This window comes from Anabrus simplex, chromosome 2 (genome assembly GCF_040414725.1).
Source record: "Anabrus simplex isolate iqAnaSimp1 chromosome 2, ASM4041472v1, whole genome shotgun sequence".
In the NCBI taxonomy this organism is placed as follows: domain Eukaryota; kingdom Metazoa; phylum Arthropoda; class Insecta; order Orthoptera; family Tettigoniidae; genus Anabrus; species Anabrus simplex.
Window position 1 is genome coordinate 1170309766 of NC_090266.1, and position 22606 is coordinate 1170332371.

At 37.8% G+C, this 22606-nt stretch overlaps 1 protein-coding gene across 1 annotated transcript in view; it reads right to left on the reverse strand.

Annotated features, from left to right (window-relative positions):
* Khc (kinesin heavy chain) overlaps nt 1–22606 on the reverse strand; it is a 278091-nt gene that overhangs the window by 14324 nt on the left and 241161 nt on the right. The window contains exon 18 of the mRNA XM_067142133.2: nt 21337–21492. Within this exon, the coding sequence (XP_066998234.1) occupies nt 21337–21492 (156 nt within the window). The remainder of the gene's footprint in view (nt 1–21336; nt 21493–22606) is intronic.

The following is a 22606-nucleotide window of genomic DNA, read 5'->3' on the forward strand; positions in this document are numbered from 1 at the left end:
AGGATGAATCTTGGCGTATCACGTGAGACCTGAGGTCTTTATATAGTTTGACATCACAGCGGAAGAGGACTACAACCAGACACACTGTACGAGAAGGACGTAGTGCAGACTCACAGTACGGGAATGAAGTAGTGCTTACACACGGGAGTGAAACTGGATATACAGTATGCGAGTGACACTGCTACAATGGACTGGACTTCAAATGTTCGTGGAACGTATTTTGTTATGTTTGTGAAAACTGACTGACATACAACTTAGTATTGTAGCACTTGTGGCGGCCTGGCATATGTTGGTGATAGCTATCTCAATAATTCATGTTCAGGTTCGACAAGCGTGTGTTGCTCAAATGTATATATCTTTACAACAAGTGTTACAGTCTGTGAACACAGTATTACGAGGTACAGTATCTGTGTGATATTATAACTGCCGATTATGAGAATCGGTAAGTCGTGTTGATACAGAGACAGTGAAGGGTTCTTATATACATATACAGTATGTAAATTGTTCAACGAACTAACCACAAATGGTGGCTTAGTTCTCGCTTTCGTTTTCCCACCGTTTTCATTGCTGCTGTTGTAAATATGGAGTCTTCCAGCAATCTTTTGTTTGTGTATTATAAGTGTATTTTGGTGTTTTGATGAGGTGCTCATGCACGGATTTTATTAAGAATATAGTCAGATATTTTAGAATCAGTGGAGTTATTGATGAACCTAGGTGCAGTTCCTACCTATTTAGTAGTTTTCAGAAGGTTAGGCAAGGCCTGAAGCAGATTTACCAGTACGCAGCATTATGTACACGCCCTGAGATATAAAGAATTATCATGCTCTATCTAAATTCGAGGGATCCATTCTGGTGAACTCGGGCGCCCATACTATGGACATTTCGATGAAATATTTTTATTAATTAATTTATTTCAAGTATTTTACTAAGTTATTCAGATGTTTTTATATATGATATTTTATCAAGAAATTATTTATAAGTAGTCATCAAAATAGTTACACTATTTCATGGAAATCTGCAATGGCTATGGAAGTTCAGTGGTCTAGATGTAAGGGAATAAAACAAACTTCCCATGCAATAATGGTTCTGAAGTATGGACAACTGCTCTTCCTCCTCGTATTTTTAATTTGCAAGTTTGGTGAAAACGATTAATCTGGTATCAAAAATCTGCGATCAAGAGGCTCAGGTTGCTGTCCATCAGATGTGCAATATGTGCTCAGTTGTATCGAGACGAGAGAAAACCATCTTCATTCGCTTAACCCTTCTAATCCCAAGGTGACTTGCCACTTTATTTTTTAAATTAAATTTTGATATATTGTGTGATTATGGGATGCATTGAAAAAAAACCACACAGTTAACAATGCACTTAGTACCTAACAATGGATCATCCAAAACTTGAACAGTGGGAAAGAGTGGGTATAGGTAAGTGTAATATTTCCAACAATATAAACGGTTGGTCATTCATATTTGTCCTTGCTCGCTATACATTTTCAGAATAGCATTCTAGTAATTCACTCTTTTATATGCTCAAAAAACTCATTAATATAGTACAATTTTACTTAGAAAGGAAAGCATGCGAACATCGTATTGAGTTGTTTATTCTTTCTAGACTACTGCGAGTGGAACTGAACAAAACAGTATGGAGAGTGATGTTACATTTTTCTTGAACTGGCCGCATCTTAGTTATTTACCTAATGGTAAAATGAAATGATCTTTCCCATCATACCGTACATCATTCAGCACCGTCTTATGTATGGCTTTTGGATTTCTCACGGGTCATGAGCGAGTTGAGTATTTCTGGAAATACAAGGGATTATTTATACGTTAGTACCGTTTTGATATAAGAAAAAAAGTAATTCAATTTTTTAAAGAATTACTTTTTACATATATGCCTGTACACTAAACTACTACTCAACGCAAGTTCTAAGCATAGTAAGGCGCATGTCATATCATGAAACCAGCTTCTGAATTATATCCTCATAAAAATCTGCCACCTGATGTGCGAGCCACAGTCGTTTTTAGATCGTCATCGTCATGGCGCTGATCTGAATGCTTTTTCAAGTGGAGGAACAAGCACTAATCACCAAGTCTTCAGTAATGACAGATGGTCGCCCACTAGACTTCTTGTCATGACATTAGCACTGCCTTCTTTAAATGCTCTAATCCACCTTCTTATCCTTCCTTCACTCATAGTGTGTTCTCCACACACGTCACTAATCTGCCGATGAATTTGAACAGCCTTCACATCTTTTAGATTTAGAACACAAATCACAGCACATGTTTCACACTCAGCGGGACCATTAATTGTCAGAGGCATTTTCAATATGCACAAACGTAAATACGGGTGAATGCTTCCATAATGGTGATTGATACTAGTGTACAGATGTACGAGGATGGTTTGAAAAGTTCTCGGAATCACCGCTAGATGTCAGTGCTAGAGCAACGAGGTTCCCGCGCAATAATCGCACATCCTTTGTGAGAGAACACATGGCACGTCAGTGCTCTAGCTGCAGGAGTGTGGTAGTGACGACCCTTTGTTGTTGTTCCCGTGTAGTGATTTGTGACAATGGAAAAAACAGAGATTCGAGCAGTGATTAAATACTTTGTAAAGAAAGGTATGAAAGCAAAGGAAATTCATGCTAACTTTCAGAACACACTGGGGGACTCTGCTCCTTCATTTTCAACTGTTGCCAAGTGGACCACCGAGTTTAAATTTGGTCGGGAGAGCTTGGATGATGATCCGCGTAGTGGACGGCCAAAAAGTGTTACGAGCCCAGAATTTATCGCAAAAGTACATAAAATGGTCATGGAGGATCATCGACAAAGTGTGGGAGATTGCTGAAGCTGTAGGGATGTCTTCTGAATGGGTATATTATATTTTAACCAAAGAATTGGTATGAAAAAATTATCCGCAAGATGGGTGCCGCGACTCTTGACATTGGACAATAAACGCACCAGATTGGAAATGTCCGAACAAAGTCTGGCCCGTTTTCAGTGCAACCAACAAGATTTTTGCGCCAGTTTGTGACTACAGATGAAACTTGGGTCCACTACTATACCCCAGAGGCAAAACAGCAGTCAAAGCAGTGGAAACATGCTGATTCACCACCACCACCACCACCACCACCACCAAAGAAAGCAAAGGCAGTGCGTTCAGCCGGAAAGGTCATGGCCTCAGTTTTCTGGGATGCAAAAGGCATTCTGCTGATAGATTATCTTCCTACTGGCCAAACAATTACGGGGGCAATACTATGCAAACCTCCTAGACCAACTACAGGAAAAGATACGCGAAACAAGGCCTGGTTTGGCAAGGGAAAAGGTCACCTTTCATCAGGACAACGCTCCGCCGCACACAAGTGTTATTGCCATGGCAAAACTTCATGAACTGGGGTACGAACTGTTGCAACATCCACCTTATTCACCTGATTTGGCACCATCAGACGCATCTATTACCCAAGCTGAAAACTTTCCTCTGTGGACGTAGATTTTCTACAAGGGAAGAACTGACAGCCGAATTGGAGGGGAATTTTGCAGGCCTGGAGGAATCTCATTTTCAAGATGGGATCAAGGTATTGGAACATCGCTGGACCAAATGCATCAGTCTACAGGGAGACTGTTGAAAAATAAAAGCAGTTCCACCGAGGTAAGATACTTAATTCTAGTACATTCCGAGAACTTTTCAAACCACCTACGTACATACTGAGTGTGCATGTTTTGAACGACAACCAAAGTTCTGCAGTGGCCATATCTCAAAACAGCACTTTATGAAAAAATGCTTCATAACTGTTCAGAACATACCTTGCGAAGCCTAACAAATCCAGAGGATTTTCTTTATATTGTGGAGTCTGTACAATACCCATGCATTGCTAACCGACATATTCAGAGAAAAAGCAAACAGTTTGCATTAACACTCAATCTGTAATTGACTATTTTCCTACATTCTCACCACCTCTATCGACTCCTCCTATGTAGCTGTTGTAATCAATAATTGTACCAGATGTAATAATTGAATCTTCGTTCAAATTGGCTATATCGCTTTGATTTTTCAGTAGGATATATGCCTTTACTGTTCAAAGCAATGTTGACAATGTTGTTGTAATGATACCGAATAAGAGTAATACCCAACTTTTCATCGCTCACTTGGCTATACAATACCTTTTGTTCTTTTTTCATTTGTTAAGAATCTGTCAATGGAGTCCTTTCGGTTCTCTTTGATCCAATTTTACCAGTTCCAGAGCAGCCCTTTTCTTTTAGTGCATCCAGCAAGGGCAGTGAATTAAAAACTTTGTCAAAAAAAAGCCCTGTTTACCTTCATCACAAAGTTTGGACACTACATCCAAAACAACTGAACCACCTACACCGTGTTCAGGTCTAGTGTTACCTGTTGTTGCACAATGGTAAGGCTCACCTTGAATAGCCAAATATCACTGGTTCCCCTGCTGTGTGCTGTTTAGTACCATGCCTGCCATAATACAGAATCATGGTTTCGTCAATACATAACAGTTTCTCACTGTTAAAATTTTGTAGCCGTCGATCACTCAACATTGTCCAAAGTCGTCGAACTTTGGAAAATTTATCAGTTTGCAAAAGATTGTTGTTGCAGGCATGTAAATACTTTAAGATCTCAATAACAACAATATTGTCATTATTATTATTAGCTTTACGTCCCACCAACTACTCTTGTGGTTTTTTGGAGACACCAAGGTGCCAGAATTTAGTCCCGCAGGAGTTCTTTAACGTGCCAGTAAATCTACCTACACGAAGCTGACTTATCTGAGCACCTTCAAACGCCACCAGACTGAACCAGGATCGAACCTGCCAAGTTGGGGTCAGAAGGCCAGTGCCTCAACCGTCTGAGCCACTCAGCCCGGCTACTTCATGATCATCTTAAATCTTCCTCTAGACATGCTTAATTGTGGCAATCCTCACTTATTTCTATATCTCGGTAATGGGTTATAGCCCATCAGACGTAGTATTGCGAGCAACACACGTTCTTGAAATGTTATATCTTCATGCTGATTGAGATGTAAAATGTAAAATCCATGTAAAATCAACCAACATATTGACTGCACCCGAATTATAGAAAATTTCAAAGAGCTGTACTGGAGACAAATAGTTTTCTAAAAAATCTGGAAGCACCCAAGTTTTCACCTGTTATTTGTGTCAGTTTCAGTCCAATTCCTTTCAGCTGTCTTTCTTCTACAGCTACCAACCTGTGTTACAGGAACCAGGGTTCTAGGGGCACAGCACTGCTGCTAGCTGAGGGTGTTGGATCACTTTATTCTTTTGGCTCAATCTCCTGTGTGACAATTTCTCCGTTAACATATTTGGTGACTCCTGATTCACCAGCAGATCTCGATTGGTTGCCATTTAGATGATTTATGTCACTGTCACAGAGCCTCCGTGGCTCAGGCGGCAGCGCGTCGGCCTCTCAGGGCTGGGTTCCGTGGTTGAAATCCCAGTCACTCCATGTGAGATTTGTGCTGGACAAAGTGGACAGGTTTTTCTCTGGGTACTCCAGTTTTCCCTGTCATATTTCATTCCAGTAGCATACTCCAATATCATTTCATCTGCAATTCATTAATCATTGCCCCAGAGGATTGCGACAGGCTTCGGCAGCCAGCACAGATCTTATCCTCGCTGCTAGATGGGGGCTTCATTCATTCCATTCCTCACCTGGCTGAAAGACTGGAAACAGGCTGTGGATTTTCACGTCACTGTCACATTCATCATCAAGGATTGCCATGGGTTCTCAGAAGGCACAATGAAGATGTCAGCATCACAACACCTACATCTTCTGAAATAGCTGAAACTTCATCAATATTCAGCCTAAAAAGAAAACTTAAGAGAACATGTACTCTAATTTCTATGCCCCCATTCAATCCCACTGTTCTAAAAATGGAACATCTAACTTTACTGCATTATTGGCAATTATTGATAAGTGATAATGAAAAAATGAGCTATCACATCTTCAATACATATATTTGTCCCATCCATCATGATAGTTTATTAACAAAAATAACCATCATCATCATCATCATCATCATCGTATGGTCTCAGCTACCGTGTGCAGACATATCAATTTGATGTCAACTGGCTGCCTGTTCATCGATTTAGACGTGTTTTACTCCAGGCCTACTAAATGGCAGACTGAGTAAACAAACTCTTGGGCGTCTATGGCTGAGATTTAATGAATTTTGTTGGGTAAACACCAAATATATCACCAGAGATCTTTTACATGCCGACATCATACGACATGGAGTGTCTAATGGACTTTTACCTGCGCTTCAAAAATCCTATTACCTCTGCTGGATTTGAACCTGCTATCTTGGGATCCAGAGGCGGACACACTTCCACTCATCCACAGAGGCAGGTAACAAATTATATAAATGACTAGCAACTAACCGTGGCTTCGCTCGCGTGGATTTTGTTATTTGATCAAAGTAATCGTTCCTCGGCATTGTACTAAGACATTATCTGAAAATTCTTAAAGTATAAAAACTCACCCAAAAACTGAATTTCATTTACTCAACATTTTGGGGCTAAGACAGCCATGCGACATAAAACTGCACATGTGAGAAACAGTCTTCTCTCAAGTCGAAAAACTAAATACATGTTTCTTTATTTTTAAAATCAAACCCCAAGCCCCATGGCACTACAGCCCTTGAAGAGCCTTGGCCTACCAAGCGACCGCTGCTCAGCTCAAAGGCCTGCAGATTACGAGGTGTCTTGTGGTCAGCACGACTAATCCTCTCGGCCATAATTCTTGGCTTTTGAGACCGGGCTTTATTTTTAAAGGAGGTTCCAAATATCTAGTACCACATCTGTAACATCTTCAGTTTTTGAGATATACGTAAGCATCCCCATAAAAAGTATTCAACCCCTTGATCAGTCCTTCCCCTGCCCCCCACCCCCATTTAAGTGTATTTTCCAAAAACAAAAATACATGTTTATTTTTGTAGGAGAATCCAAAAACCAATTTACACCTCTGTAACATCTTCAGTTTTAAAGATGTAAGTATCCTCATAAAAAATAATTCAACTACTGTATTTTTCACTTCTTTTCACCCCCATCAAGTGCCTTCTCCGAAAACAAAAAAATACATGTTCCTGTATTTTTAAAGGACTTTCCAAATACCAAGTTTCTTGTCTCTATCATGTTAAGTTTTTGACATACAATGTAGATATACCGGTACTCATTTTAAAAATTCACCTGCTTTTCCAATTCCTTTCAGCCCCTTAACTGGATTTTCCAAAAACAAAAAATATGTTTCATTATTTTTAAAGGAGATTCCAAATACCAATTTTCACGTCTGCAACATGTTAAGTTTTTGAGATACACTGTAGATATCCTAATTTAAAAAATTTACACCCTTTTTCAGTTCCCCTTAAAGTGGATTTTCCGAAAAAAATATTTATGTTTCATTACATTTACAGGAAATTCCAAATACCAGTTTTCAAATCTGTAATGTGTTACGTGTCTCAGATAATTTGCAGATATAGTCTTTTTTTAAATACACCCCGTTTGTCACTCCTGTTCACCCCCTTTTCATCGGATTATCCAAAAACACAAAAATTACGTGTTTATTTTCAAAGGAGATCCCAAATTTCAATTTTCATGTCTATAACATCTTCAGTTTTTGAGATATAGGTCTCCTTATAAAAGGTGTTCAAATTTTCCCCCCTTTTTTCACCCCCCTTAATGGGATTTTCCAGAGACAAAAAAATATGTGTATTTTTAAAGGAGATTCCAAATACCAATTTTTACGTCTGTAAACTTTTAAGTTTTTGAGATATAGATATCCTCATTTTAAAAATTCACCCCTTTTACACCCCCTTAGCGACGGAATATCCAAAAATCCTACCTTAGCGAGTACCTGCGTGTTAACTCATTGCGGACCGTGGACGGCGTAAGACGTTCAGGCTTGCTCCTATGCTGCGGGCCGTGGACGGCGTAAGACGTTTAATGTTTCGCGCGAAGCAATGCTGTTTATATTCGTCATCTATGCATTCTTACACCTTAGTCAGCGTTACTGGTTATAGCAGGAAGTTGGTTGACCTTGTTGAGATAACCCTCGCGTTGAGTGGGCTCATGTTTATCTCAGCAGTTTTAGCTGGAAAATCTCATAACTTCCTCGCGCGTCAATTCGGTACTTGAGATTCCAATGCAGTGCGTGTCGTCCTTACCGAGTGTAGTATAATGGCTTATAATAAAAAGTTTCTTACGGAAGATTAAATAGATATTGTTCACAATGATTATTCTGGTGATGAACTTATTCCTGAAATAGACTCAGATAGTGACAGTGAGAGTGGTGAGGAAATTGCGATTCCCGAATCCGATAGGCCTATAGAGAAAAGTGAAGTGCCTGATACATATCATTCTAGTTACTGTCCACCCGTTCCACCATTTACAGAGACTTCAGGTATAAACGTTCAAATAGAAAATAAGCAGGATAATTTGAGTTACGTGAGTATTTTCATGAATGACGAATTTTATCAGTATGTGTGAGCAGACCAATCTATACGCGAGCCAAGTGATAAGTGCGGCGCCCCGGCCTTTCACAAAGAATTCGATCATGCAATTGTGGAAACCGATTAGTCCAAAATCCTGATATAAAAATGTACTGGACCAAAGACCCTGTTATTCATACTACGATATTTTCTAAAACAATGTTCCGAATACGCTTCCTTCATATTCATTTCTTCACTTCAGTGACAGTAATCGTTATGCCGAAAATATAGATAGGCTATATAAAATTAGACGTATTTTGAAACCTGTCACACCATATATCACACCTTAAATATTTACTACAGGTAAGCACAAAGTATCATTTTTCTAACACTTATAGTTTAGGAGTAAATGTAAATTGTATTAAGTGATGCACGTCAAGAGGGCCGGGCATGAAAATGGCTGGTCCAGGCATTCGAGTGTCCCGCTCAGAAGCAGGTACTGAACGTGTTAATATGAATGTATCTCCAAAATTGCATTTCTTTATGTCCAATAGTTTTGGCTCGGCAATGATGAATCAGTCAGTCAGTCAGTCAGTCAGTCAGTCAGTCAGTCAGTACAAGTTATTTTATATATATAGATTGTGATGAAATATCCTTACCTATCCCTTGCAACCATGCCTTGAAAAAAGTCCCAAGTCTATACATCAACTATGCACCTGCTGGTATGCTATCAAGAAAAACTGGTGGATTTCAAATGAAGATTGGAGTTTATTGAAATATTTCACGTGACAAACTTTGAAGAAATTAAATACTTTCCCACACCATAATTTAATACCTTTGATTCAAATATGGATCAGTGGGATCAAATGGGTTAATGTAGAGCAATATGGTTTCAAATTTTAAAATTAATTTACTGAAAAATCAATACAACTTGACATCCCCCATCAGCAAAGTGGACACTTTGTGTGTGAATTGTATTTTCAAAAGAAAAACTAAATTGCTTTTAAAGCTCTTCAAATACGAATTTCATAGGCAAACTTTAGTATTTTTACCATGAACTATCCTGATGCAAAGGATTTCTTTTTAAAAAAATGAATTTTCGAAAAAACTGTTTGCCATGTCATGTAAATATGGAAGTGCAGGAAATAATTTGTTGCATCCCTAGTAATTTAATTTGAAGTTGCTAAGAAATTTTCTCTATGATAAGGAAATAAATTATATATCAGGGTATAAAGTTTATATGGGTCACAGATGGGCACCGATTTTTCATTGCAGATGCTCACAGTATCTACACTGATGGCTAATTGGAACTTACAAATAAATGTCCTTCAGAACCCCATTATGATGTAACAGATCATGTTAACAACTTACTCTTGCTTAACGATCTGATACGAACATAATTTAATGTCAAAATGTGCCACAATTTAAAAATTTCAGCCCAAAGAACAAAGGTCCCTAATAGCTCAATAATAATTCTCCACCATTTAAAAAAAAATGGACTAAGAAATTAATATGAACTCTAGGCTTCCCTGGAAGATGAATCTGGACCTTCATGTCCCAACATTGACCCAAAATTTCTAGATCCAAGTTTACCTCCCCTAATACCCCAATATACCAGTTAAAGATCCACTGAGGTACCTCAATCTCCCAAAAATAAAACCAAAATTGTTCAAATGAAGTCTCAAAAATTATCTAATTTTTTTCTGTTAATGACAAGTAAAATATTTACCTGTTAGACCCCCTAGACAAATTTCCCAATGCAAAAGAAACCTATGATGTGCAAGTGATTTTGAAATCTACACAGTATTCAAAATGTTTGTGGTATGTACACAGAGACCTTACAGAGACTGTTTACTTTTATGAATGAAGTTTAATATTACAGAATTATTTTCTATTCTGTGAACAGGATAGCCATTTGAAGGATAAGTTCACAACATGACAGACTGGCCAGTGAAAGGAAAAATGAATTGCTGGGAAGAATAATGATTTGAGTCATTTCATAGATTCATGATATTATCATAACTTGCATTAAGTTAGGACATACTTTTATCAAGTCTCTGACAAACATGGTAGGGTTTAGAATATATTTATTGGGTCTCCAATTCACAAGGTAATTTTCTGGATCTGCTCAAACAAAATGAGAAACTTCTATACAGTCGTCATCCAGAAAACTAGTTCTGCTATAAACATGAGCACATACTGGTTGATGCTACCGTAGATCACCTATGCGGAGACATGAAAATAGTTCGTAAGCCATGTAAAGGGATATGTTGCACTTAATAATAAAACTAATCAGGACACTCACTGAAGCTCTGGTGAGTGTAAAAGCTGAAAATGAAATGTCACATGCTTTTAATCATCATGTGACGGTAGAACAGCTGAAATTCAGGAAATCACACTATGGCGATATGACAACAGTCTTGCCATTAATCCGAATGATGCGAGCAGCAGTGACAAAGAGGTGAGAGAGGAATCAGACCTGGAAGGAGTTCATCCTTTAACAGATTGTAATTAGGTAAACTAATCTTTTAATTTTCTTAAATACTCCCTTTTCAAAACAACATTTCCCTCCTAGCATTTAACTGAAATGTTAAATAGGCCCATAAAAATGAATTTTTCCTTTTATGTGCCAATGTGCATTATTTAATACCTATTTGCGTTATGGGCATAACTTCAAATCCATCAACCTTCTGTAATTTATTTCTTTTCTGAGAAGTTAAATATCCAGATGTGATTTGTCATTACTTTTTTTCATATTTACTCGTGTATTACAACCCTCCCTCTTTCATACAAGACCCCACAACGTAATTTGTCAGAGAAGACCAACGATTCTGCTTCGAAGTGGGTACAAGCCTTACTGTAGCTCTGATGACATCACACATTCGTGAATAGTTTCGTCCGTACAACCCATGCAATGAAAACACGCATTGAAGTCTTGCGGTACATCTCCGTTTTGTAGTTAAGAAATGTCCGCCTCTGTAGCATAGGCCTACTGCAGCTTTGATGACGTCGCACAAACAGGTGAATAGTTTCGTGTCTAACCCGCACACTGCAAGCATGCACGAGTCATGCTATATATCTGTTTTGTAGTTAAGAATGTCTGCCAGCATAATGGTTGGTACAATTAGCTGCTGATCTCAGGAGCCTGAGTTCAACTCTCAGTACCATACTGCCAGAGATTTACAAATGGCCGGAAGGTTGATATACGATAAAAATGGTACATGCAACTGCCCTCCAATGGAGGCGTGTCTAAAAAGAGCTGCACTGCCTCGGGATGACTAAACAAGTTTACTTTAGTTAAGAAATATTCACGGTTGTTGCTATTAATATAGCAGGAGAGATCGTTAACGAAGTGATCATTTAATATCTCTAAACTTGACCCAATATAGATATTTCTTGGAGAGAAGTAGGTTTAAAATGCTATAAAAACAATCCAATCACAATGATTCCTTTACTTGTGAATGTACCCAAACAAATAATAATAATAATAATAATAATAAATCATTATTATAGACTGTTATGCCTTTCAGCGTTCAGTCTCCAAGCCTCTGAATTTACTAAACGTCGCCACAATCCTCTATTTGCAACTAGTGTTGTAGCCTCGTTTAGTTCTATACCTCTTATCTCTAAATCGTTAGAAACCGAGTCTAACCATCTCTTACCCTCCATAACAGAGTCCATTCTCCTAGGTAACTTATCCTCCTCCATTCGCCTCACATAATAATAATAATAATAATAATAATAATAATAATAATAATAATAATAATAATAATAATAATAATACTTATAACTATTTTTGGAGACTCCAAACAAAACATACTATGCGTTGTTAAAGAAAATGAAGACAGCGATCGTACAAAATTAAACATTATGATAATAAAACGCATTACCGCCGCCCACCTGTAGATATCCATAAATGTGGCAAACTTTCCTGTTATTTATTTTTATTCTTTCCGTCATGGAACTTCTGGCATACCTAACCTAAACAATGTGGTCCCTTATCTCATTTACAGCTATTTTAGATAAATCCTGATGTGATAAATGTAGAGAACGAGCATGAAATATACTTAAAAGTAAGGCTCCGGCTTTCAACAGCCGCAGTTATCCAAAGAATGCTTCCAATCGCTATGTATTACATTCAGAAGTACAACTCTTAATACGCTAGTTATCAGCTGGTGGTTTGGCACACTTTATTCAGGAGTGGCTTCTGCTATACACCAACTGGGAATATCAGAGACTATCTCCAGAAACCATTTGGGAATAGATTGTCACTGTTTAGACTCTATAGTCAGGAATGAAACTAGTTTTAAAATTTCAAAAAGACGGGACTCGAATGCTCTCGATGGCAGTGCATGGCTTACGAGATGGCAGTGAAGAAGACGTCATTTACAATGTGAACATGCCGGTAGCAAGGAAATTGCTGGCACAAGACGATAATTCAAATGAAAGCAGTGATTAGGGTTACTCAAGTTTACTGTGTGCTAGGCCTACTGCACAACTGACAGACACAAATGACTGGCCATTTAAGTTATTTTGTACCAATATTGCATAATATGATACCCTTATCCCTGTTCTCTACAGGGTCGTATGAAGTGAATTGAATCTTCGAAGAGAGTTTTTACGACCCTATGCGCTTCCCAACGTCAACCTCATCAGAGGAATTAATGAGATGAAACGAATGAAGTGATATGAGTAACTAAAATTGACTATATTTACTTTATATGTAGGCCTAAAAGTCATGTCCACCATTTACAGTAGAACCTCGATAATTTGAAATCGGTTAATTCAAAATCTTGCCTAATTCGGAGCAGATCTCGTTCCTGGAAACATGAGGTACGGTTTTGCATGTTATTTAAATAGTTTAATTCGAAATACGGATAATTCGTAATTCGAAGGACACTGTCGGTCCGTTACAAAAATTCAGACTTTTAATTCAAAACTGCCTTTACAGTTTGATAAAAATAGTATTTTACAGAGTAACTTTAATTCAAAATTTCTCCGTGTCATGACAGAACGCGTCTTCCGGAACGTGAAGAGGTAACTTTGAGCACTTTCACGTACTTCGGCGTGTCTACCGTGTGCTTCATATAAGCTGTGTTCGAGCGGAATCTTTATTTTGTATTCAGCCTTTTTAGGAACGCCACAATATCACGTAGCAGACAGTGTGCGGATGCTGTAACCCTTTATGGGGGTATATGCATATATATATGTATTTATTTATAATAATACTGCCGAGGGAATCAAAGTATCGGTGACACCGAGTACTCTCAAACGGTAGGTAGTAATATTATGCAGCGAGTAAAACGCCAAATTGAGAATGGAGGCTGTGGTAAAAAAAAAAGATCTCCAATAAGCATTCCAGAATAACCTCAGATAGCGCAGTGGAAAGCATGCTAGATAATATTAGAAAATTAAAAGAGAATGGGAGGAGAAATAAGGGACATGACGGGTGAAAATAGATGAGAAACCAAGATAAAATTTGGAAATAGATATATTAGAAGAATTAAATCAAGCTCTTACAATATTACATGAATAGAAGTCTGTACAAATACAGAATTTTCCCAACCACATATAATACAAATTTGTTACACCAAGAATAAGATATCCAAGAGAATGAAAGCAAATAAGAGAATAGACCAGGAGAGGAAAGGGATAGACAAGAAAAGGATGAATACGGTACAAAGAGAAATGTAGAACAACGAGAATAAGAAAAGGATGTACACAGTTACAAAATTGGAGTATACCAGCATGAAGTCTTCTAAGCAAAGGTCCAAATGTAATATAAAAGTCGCCACCTCTTCAATTATCACCCGAATAGGCACAAATTAACGTTGTCATGCAGGCGTAAGTCACTGTATACTACAATGAAACAGTTTCGAAGTATGCAAAAACATAAATGGCGAAACACTGATTAAGCACAAGTGTGTATAGGAGTCGCAGAGTTGCCGATATACCACACGCACATTTGGAAAGAAAATTGTCACTAGTTAGTCAATAGAGGCTTAAATATTGAAAATACAAGTGAAATCTCGGCCTGGAAATGCACTGCTCCCAGTTAGAATATGCAAAGAAAATAGCTCCAAATGCAACATAGAAGTATTTACAATAAGGACATTATCAGTTTGTCATACCTCATCTTGAACCAAGTAGTTCTGCCCGAAAATGGAGAGTCCAGGGCACATGTCACTAAGGACGGAGATGACGTTAAAAGTTCCTCCCTCCACACAGGCCAAAGTCCATCTCAACATATTCAGAGGAAGGCCGGGTGTTTATAGTGTGGAATAATGAGAAATATGTCAGGAAGATTCCAGAGGTTAGTGGAGCATGCGTGACAAAGCAGGCAATGTCACATGACGTCAGGCGGCGAAAAGGAAGTTAGTTTATCGTAGATTGTAAAGGTGGATAGAGCAGAGTTCATGCAAGGTGCAAATTCACATAAGTATGTAAGTTCCAGTAGGAGAGAAAATGCGGTTTATATCATGATGAGGGTAAGTCCATATTAATAGTAGAAAAAGGTTATGTGCGTGGCGAGGTTCATAACAGTAGTTGCCGGTGAAGTGAAGAGTCCGTTACAATGCGGAGAGGTAGAATCGGCGAATACTGGCGACGCCGACAGTTGGCAAAAATGCGTGGCTTATAGCCTACAATCAATTCGTACGCACCAAAAATATTTTCAATGCCGATGAAACTGCATTGGATGATAGGAAAACTTAAAACGGTCCACCTTTTCAATACAAAAATGTTATAGTTTATTTATAACATGTATTTGTACTTGGAACTAGTTTCAACGCTGATTTGCGTCATCATCAGCCAAAATGTGGGAATAGGCAAGCATTTAGGCATTTATATTACACAAGGCGTTACATTAAACAATACACATCTTACAAGGAGATAAAAACAGGGACGAGTATAGAAACAAATGAATCGTTGAGAAAACAAAAGTTATACATATTAAAAATAACCTTAACCACACATCTTGCAGTGCGAAAATGTTCTTCGTGAATGATTCCTGAATATAAAACACACGTGCACACATTTCTGAAGAGCCAGCAGGCAGGACAAAGTAAAGTGAAACCTTGAGAGTTCTCATTTTTCTTGAGTTCCTGATAAACATACAAAACAGGAAATTCTCCTTCACTCTCAACAATAGCTATAAAGACCAACGGTAAAATTTCATTTTAAATATTGTGCAGAGACGTGAAAGCATGATTTTGAACATGATATAACTCCTTCATATAACCCAGTTTTTTACACAAGGTGTTACATTAAATAATACACATCTTACGAGGAGATAAAAACAGGGACGAATGTAGAAACACATGCATCGTTGAGAAAGCAAAGTTATACATATTAAAAATAAGCTTAACCACACAACTTGCAGTGCGAAAATATTTGCCTTGAATGATTCCTGAATACAAAACGCACGCGCACACACTTCTAAAGAGCCAGCAGGCGGGGGAAAAATAAGGTGAAACCTTAAGAGTTCTTCTGAGAAGAGTTCATCATTCTTTCTATGATCTGACTAACTAATGAAGTCTCCCTTGAGTTCTTGATAAACATACACAACAGGAAATTAAACAATACACATCTTACAAGGAGATGAAAACAGGGAAAGTTATACATATTAAAAATAACCTTAATCACACATCTTGTAGTGCGAAAATATTCGTCTTGAATGATTCCTGAATACAAAACACACGCGCACACATTTCTGAAGAGCACGCAGGCAGGAAAAAGTAAAGTGAAACCTTAAGAGTTCTTCTGAGAAGAGTTCATCATTCTTTCTATGTTCCGACTAACTAGTGAAGTCTCCCTTGAGTTCCTGATAAACATACACAACAGGAAATTCTCCTTAACTCTCAACAATAGCTATAAAAGACCAACGGTAAATTGTATTTTAAATACTGTGCAGAGATGTGAAAGCATGATCTTGAACATGATATAACTTCTTCATTTAACCACATTTGAAAGTCTCTCTCTATATTACATAGCTTCATTAACACACCATTCTGTAGATGCACAAAATAATCTTGTAATCTTCACAGGTCCGGTATTCAGCTCGACAAGAATATAAAATAGGTATTAAGGAATACGTTGTTGAGAGTTTGGAGGATGACTGTGCCAGTATTTGTGGTGTATTGTTGCAGCGTTACGTGTAGGGTGGGGGCAGGTTTCTATGATGTTTATTGCGGGACATGAGGCGGTAAAGCTATGGCGCGAGATGAAGAGGAACAGAGCGTGTTGGATAGTTTAGGTCTGGGGAGCGGCCGTTGTTGGATTAGGAGGGGAGAGGGGAGGAGCGGTAGGGGAGGAGGAGTGGAAGGAGGGGAAGTATGGAGGGTGATGTGGTGAAAGTGTGTGGCGTGACAAAGTATTATGCATAATCTGAAAGACAGATCTGTTTTTCGGGATATTCATGTTTTTGAAAAATTCAATGAGAAAGTCGAATAGGATCTTTGGTTTCTCTGAGATATCATTTAAGTTTAGGTTGGGATTGAAATATTGGTCTAAATGAATATAGAGGTTTTCAGTGACGTCTAGGAAAGAACCTTTGTTTAGAATATCTAATACCTCAAGATCTTGATTTATTTCGGTAAAGTTGTGCTTAAATTCTTTTATATGTAGGCCGACCGCGGAAAAACGGTTGTGTTTTATGGCATTGACATGTTCTGCATATCTGATTTTAAAGCTGCGTCCTGTTTGCCCTAGGTAAGAACTTTTGCAGTCTTGGCAAGAAAACCTATATACACCTGATTTAGAAAAAGGACTACTTCTATTTATTGATGAAGAGTTGTGTAGGATCTCTGTGCTTCTATTGTTAGTACGAAAGGCTATTTGAACGTTGTGTTTTTTAAAAACGTTAGTGACGTTGTAAATTTCTTTATTGAAGGTAAATGTGGAAAACGTGGCAGTGCTAGTATTGTCTTTTATTAGGGTGGTTTTTGGGCGGTGTCTGAATTTATTGATTATTCTTTCAATAAAGGATTCATTATATCCATTGAATTTTGCTATAGAGCGAATGGTGTTCAATTCTTTATTTAAGTTTTTTCTTGACATCGGAATTTTGAATGCTCGGTCTACTAAGCTATTATATGTAGCCGCTTTGTGTGTTTGGGGGTGTAGTGAGTCATTTCTTATAGTAGTGGCCATTTGAGTGGGCTTTCTATAGATACTATATGTGAACGAAGAGGGGTGCCTATTGATTGTTAGGTCTAGGAAGTTGATGGAGTTGTTTGTCTCTGATTCTAAGGTAAATTTAATGTCATGATCAATATTATTAAGGTTTTTGAGGGTGGAGCGTTCATCTAGGATTATAAATGTGTCATCTACGTACCTAGCCCAGAATTGGATATTAGCAAATTTGATGTTATTGTCGATGGCGGTGTGCTCTAGGAAATCAAGGTAGATCTCTGCTAAAATTCCTGAGGCTGGTGAACCCATAGCCAAACCATCTTGTTTGTAAATGATCTTATCGAATGTGAAGTAGTTATTGTTAATTAGTAATCTTAATATGGTCATAAAGTCTTGAACTTCTAGTTTACTTAGTTGATTGTTAGCAAGTAAGTTCTTTTCGATGATCGGGAATAATGAGTTGGTGTTTATACTGGGATACATGTTGACTATATCAAAGGAGTGCATTGAATGATATAGTTGAAGCTTGAAACTGTTTAGTTTGTTCACTAATTCTACAGTGTTCCTGATGGATTTATTTGATGAGAATTTATAATGTTTATTAAGAAATTGTTGGATAAATTGAGATAATTTATATAAGGGGCTTGGTCTGTAGTTTATTATGGGTCGAATAGGGACACCGGTTTTGTGGATTTTGGGTAGTGCTTTAGCTGTTGGTAGGCCTGGGTTCATAGTAATTAACTTTTGTTTTTCTTGTTCAGTGAGGAGAAAAGAAGTGCTCTTTAGAATTTGTTTCAATTGCCTTTGAATTGATTGTGTTGGGTCCTTCTTAACTATTGAAAAGGAGTCATTATCTAAGAAAGTTTTTTTTTTTTTTAATGTAATCTGTTTTATCCATAATGACTGTTGTGTTGCCTTTGTCGGCCTTTGTAATGATGAGGTGGTTGTCTTTGACTTTCTTTTTAAGATTGAGAATTTGTTTTCTTTCATTAAGGGAGTCTTTGTTGATTTTGGTGATAGGGGTCGCAGTGCGATTTTTTTAGAAAAAACTTTTGTTTAATTGTTTTTTTACGTCCATTCTGAGTTCGTCTTTTAGTTCACATGGCATTTTGCTGATAGCAACTTCTGATTAAACTACGAGTTTGGAGGCTGTAAGGGCCGAGTTGAAACAAGGCCAGTTGTGCTTTGGACCTTTCGAAAGAATTCTTATATCGTCCTCATCTAAGTTGGTGGTGGAAAGATTAATTACTGGTGGGTGGAATTGTTGTAGAGTGTCATTAGCGAGGTTAGGTTTGCTGTTAGGTTTTGGAGGGGAGTTGCTGTGCTTTTCCTTATTTTTAAGAGCTACAAGTTTTTTCTCTAGTGTTATCTGTTTTTTGGACAAAATATTGAACAACTTGATTTGGACTTCGTCTTGAAAAAGATTCCACTGAGCATTTGAGAGTAAGGTGGCTGCCTCTAAGTGAGTTTCATATAAGCGATGATTTAAAAACGACTTTTTCTTATAGAGAAATTTTAGTTCATTTTCTAACCAAAGTTTGTTTGTCCTAACCTGAACATCTTGTTGATGGGGAGGAACAAAACGTTGTTTCGTGACGCTTTTTAAAAAATTAGGGGTTAAATTCTGTGTAATGCACTGTTTGATAAATGCTATATCCTTGCCTATTTTCCCAATTTTGATTTTTAAGCCCAAGTAATGATAGGCTAACGACTTTGCCTGGTTGGCTGCTTCATTTAAACCTAGGAATTTCATTTTTGTCCGTATTGAACTGAGAAAGGATGATAGGAAAAAAACTTAAGTCATTAGCTTAAACCTAAGTTTTCCTATCATCCTTTCTCAGTTCAATACGGACAAAAATGAAATTCCTAGGTTTAAATGAAACTGCATTGTTTGTTTGTTTTACTTTTTTCATGCTGAGGACAAATGTGCTTACAGTTTTAAAGGAGAGAACTGCCAGCCGGGAAATGTATAATACTGTGTTGCTATACAGTGCACACGGAAGCGAGAGAGTTCCTTCCCTTGTCATAGGAAAGTTCGAAAAGCCACGATGTTTTAAGGGCATCAGGTACATTCCGTGCAAGCAAAAGGCATCTAAAATGCATACAGTACAACAATCCAATGCATAAAGCACTTGCACACGGGAGCCAGTATAGATTTCTCCTTGTCTTAGAATCAAATTTTCTTTCTTTTGATTTCATTGCGTGAGGTTATGTTTGCTGGCGAGTTATCCAAGTGCATTATTTGAATACTGTAAATGCACCTTGTTGGATACATTTTGGAAATCGTTTTTCCATGGCATTTGAGAGCTTTAAAATGTGAATAATCAAGGTTAATTGCATGCAGTAACGGGCCTTAGAATATATTGTGACGCCGCAAGGGCTATCATTTCCGAAGTACGTGTTGGTTGGCGGTTAATTCGAAATCACGTTATTCGAAGTCCGATTTTTGCGTCCCAACGACTTTGAATTAACAAGGTTTTACTGTATTGTCTTTTTACATTTAGAAATACTGCCTTCCAACAAAAATAGCCAGTTTAACTGAAACATTCCTAAGTTTGTTAAAAAATAGTGTAGAATGTTAACATGCATAATTTATAGCTGTTTATTGCCTGGAAGCCATGTGCTCACTGCACAAAATTTTAGGTCATCGCATAATGGACCCCCCTTTTACTTTTTTGGCTGTAAAAGTGGGGGGGGGGGGAAAATACAGGTCTAATACGCGAGTAAATAAGGTATTCCTCGCGAACAGTGAATATAATTTTGTCTCTTAAACCATATCACCATAGCATTTCATCTACATGTCTTAATCAGTGGCATATGGTAACAGTTTGAAGAAATCGTGGCAATCAGGCAAGGTAATGACATATGGCTCTTGCCTGTGCTCTGAAATAGCCCAGCGTTTCTCCAATCAACGTGGTGACCGCGGATTGATGCACGACGTTCTTTGTTTACATCAGTTCAGTTCTCTCGATGATTGCAGAATATGGAGAATTGTGCACAAATATCCTCCAAATGTTGAATGCTAACAACTATAAGGTACTTATTGGAGACCTCTTGATAGCAAACTAAATAATTGGATATAATGTGCACGTAAATCTTCACCAATTACAGTCATATTTGGACTTCTTTCTCCTTGATTGAAAGTGAGGAGCAGTGTTAGGTAAGTATGGAGAAATATTTCACCATGTATTTCTGTTATGGAGGGAAGATAAACATGAAAGTTATGACTATGTGCGAGCCAACAATTGCTCGGAACCTCAAAGGGATTCTAGTATCTGTTTTAAACAAAAATGCAGCAGAAAAAAATTCCAAACATTAAAATGACTTATTTTAAATATTTCATGGCATTTAATGAGTCGTATTAGATGGGCGTGATTAGTTCAGAGGCTTAGCTACTGGCTTCCCATCCAAAAGGCTCTAGTTCAAATCCTGGTCAAAACGGGGTTGAGATTTTTATCCTAAAAATCACAGGGTGTCAGGAAGGGCACCCAGCCTTAAACTCCTGGCGATCCCAGACATAAGAGATAAGCTGAAGAAAGTCTATTAAATGAGTCATATCAGGATTTTCTTATACACTCTCCTGGGATCTGATATCACATTAGTTAAATTTTGAAAGGAAATCAGGGGATCGTATTTAAAGAAAACATTTCAATATTTTCTGGTTAGAGATTTGGGCTTAGTACTATGGAAAATTTAACATAATTTCTTTAAGAGGAAACAAGTGAAAAATAAAGGTCTTCTTCACCATTATTACCTCTATTTCCTCCAGCCAAAATGCCCTTCTTCTTGCGCATCTCCTCATCTGGATTGATGATAGCTCTTGGAATGGGACTGTGGACCAAGGTACTGCCACGCAACACACCAGGGGCACCCAGATGTGGATGATGCTGGCCAGCGCGAATTGGTTTTGCTGAAAAGAAATTTTTAAAAGTCACAATCGATCTGTCAGTGCAAGTAATATATCTCAAGGGAAAAATGCAGAAGAGTTCACCTTCTATAGTGAACAATCAGTCGTAGAATGAAAACTGAGAGCTAGGTATTAAAATCTTCTTAATTAACAATGGCAATGGTTGGGGAAACACTCCTGAAGAGCTTCAGTCAAGTTTAAAAAATTCTTCCATATATTCCAAGATTTCCCTAATTTTACCCTAATTTACCCAAATTCCTCAATTTTTTATCCAAATTTTAAATTTCATACTTCTCAGAACTGAATAATGGAAGTAGCTATTTTGAAGAAGTTCTAATAATGAAAATATTGATTACAAAAATCATCAAATTAACCTTTAAAATATTAGATGCAAGGCTTTCAGGCATTACCTCTATAAACCAGCATTTTGTCTTGAGCCTGACACTAGACTTCACAGTGGAACATGGCAGGCCCTACCCACTGATGGTGGGGTGTATGCAGGTGAAGTTATCAGAAGCCCATCAGTAGAGCACAATTTCCGACCCTCGCAATTGGCTTTACATCGTAGGAAAGGGCTAGAAGTTGGAAGGAAGCAGCCGTTGCCTGAAGGTACAGCCCCAGCATTTGCCTGGTGCGAAAATAGGAAACCACAGAAAACCATATTCAGGGTTGCTGACAGTGGGAATCGAATCCACTATCTCCCATAAGCAAGCTCACTGCTGCACGACCCCAACCGCACGGTCAACTCTCTCGGTAGGCACAATCTCATACGGGAGGTAAATCTCCACAATGGAATTATTGCCCACCTAGACTTTCCATCAGGAATCGCTAGAGGCACGTGTTTGTGGTGAAAATGTTTGCCTAATTTTGTCATTTAAAAAAGTTATTTTGGTATATTTTTAGTTTTTTTAAATTTTATCAATAACTTTGCTAAATATTTATTTCCACTTTTCAGCAATAAAAGGTAAACTAAAAGGTAGTTGCTAGCATATTTTCAGTAATACATCACATTTTATTTTTGAGTATGTACAAGAAACATGAGTGTTATGCTTCTGCTCGAAACACACACGCACACAAATACATACTAGCAATATACCCGTGCTTCGCTATGGTTTTA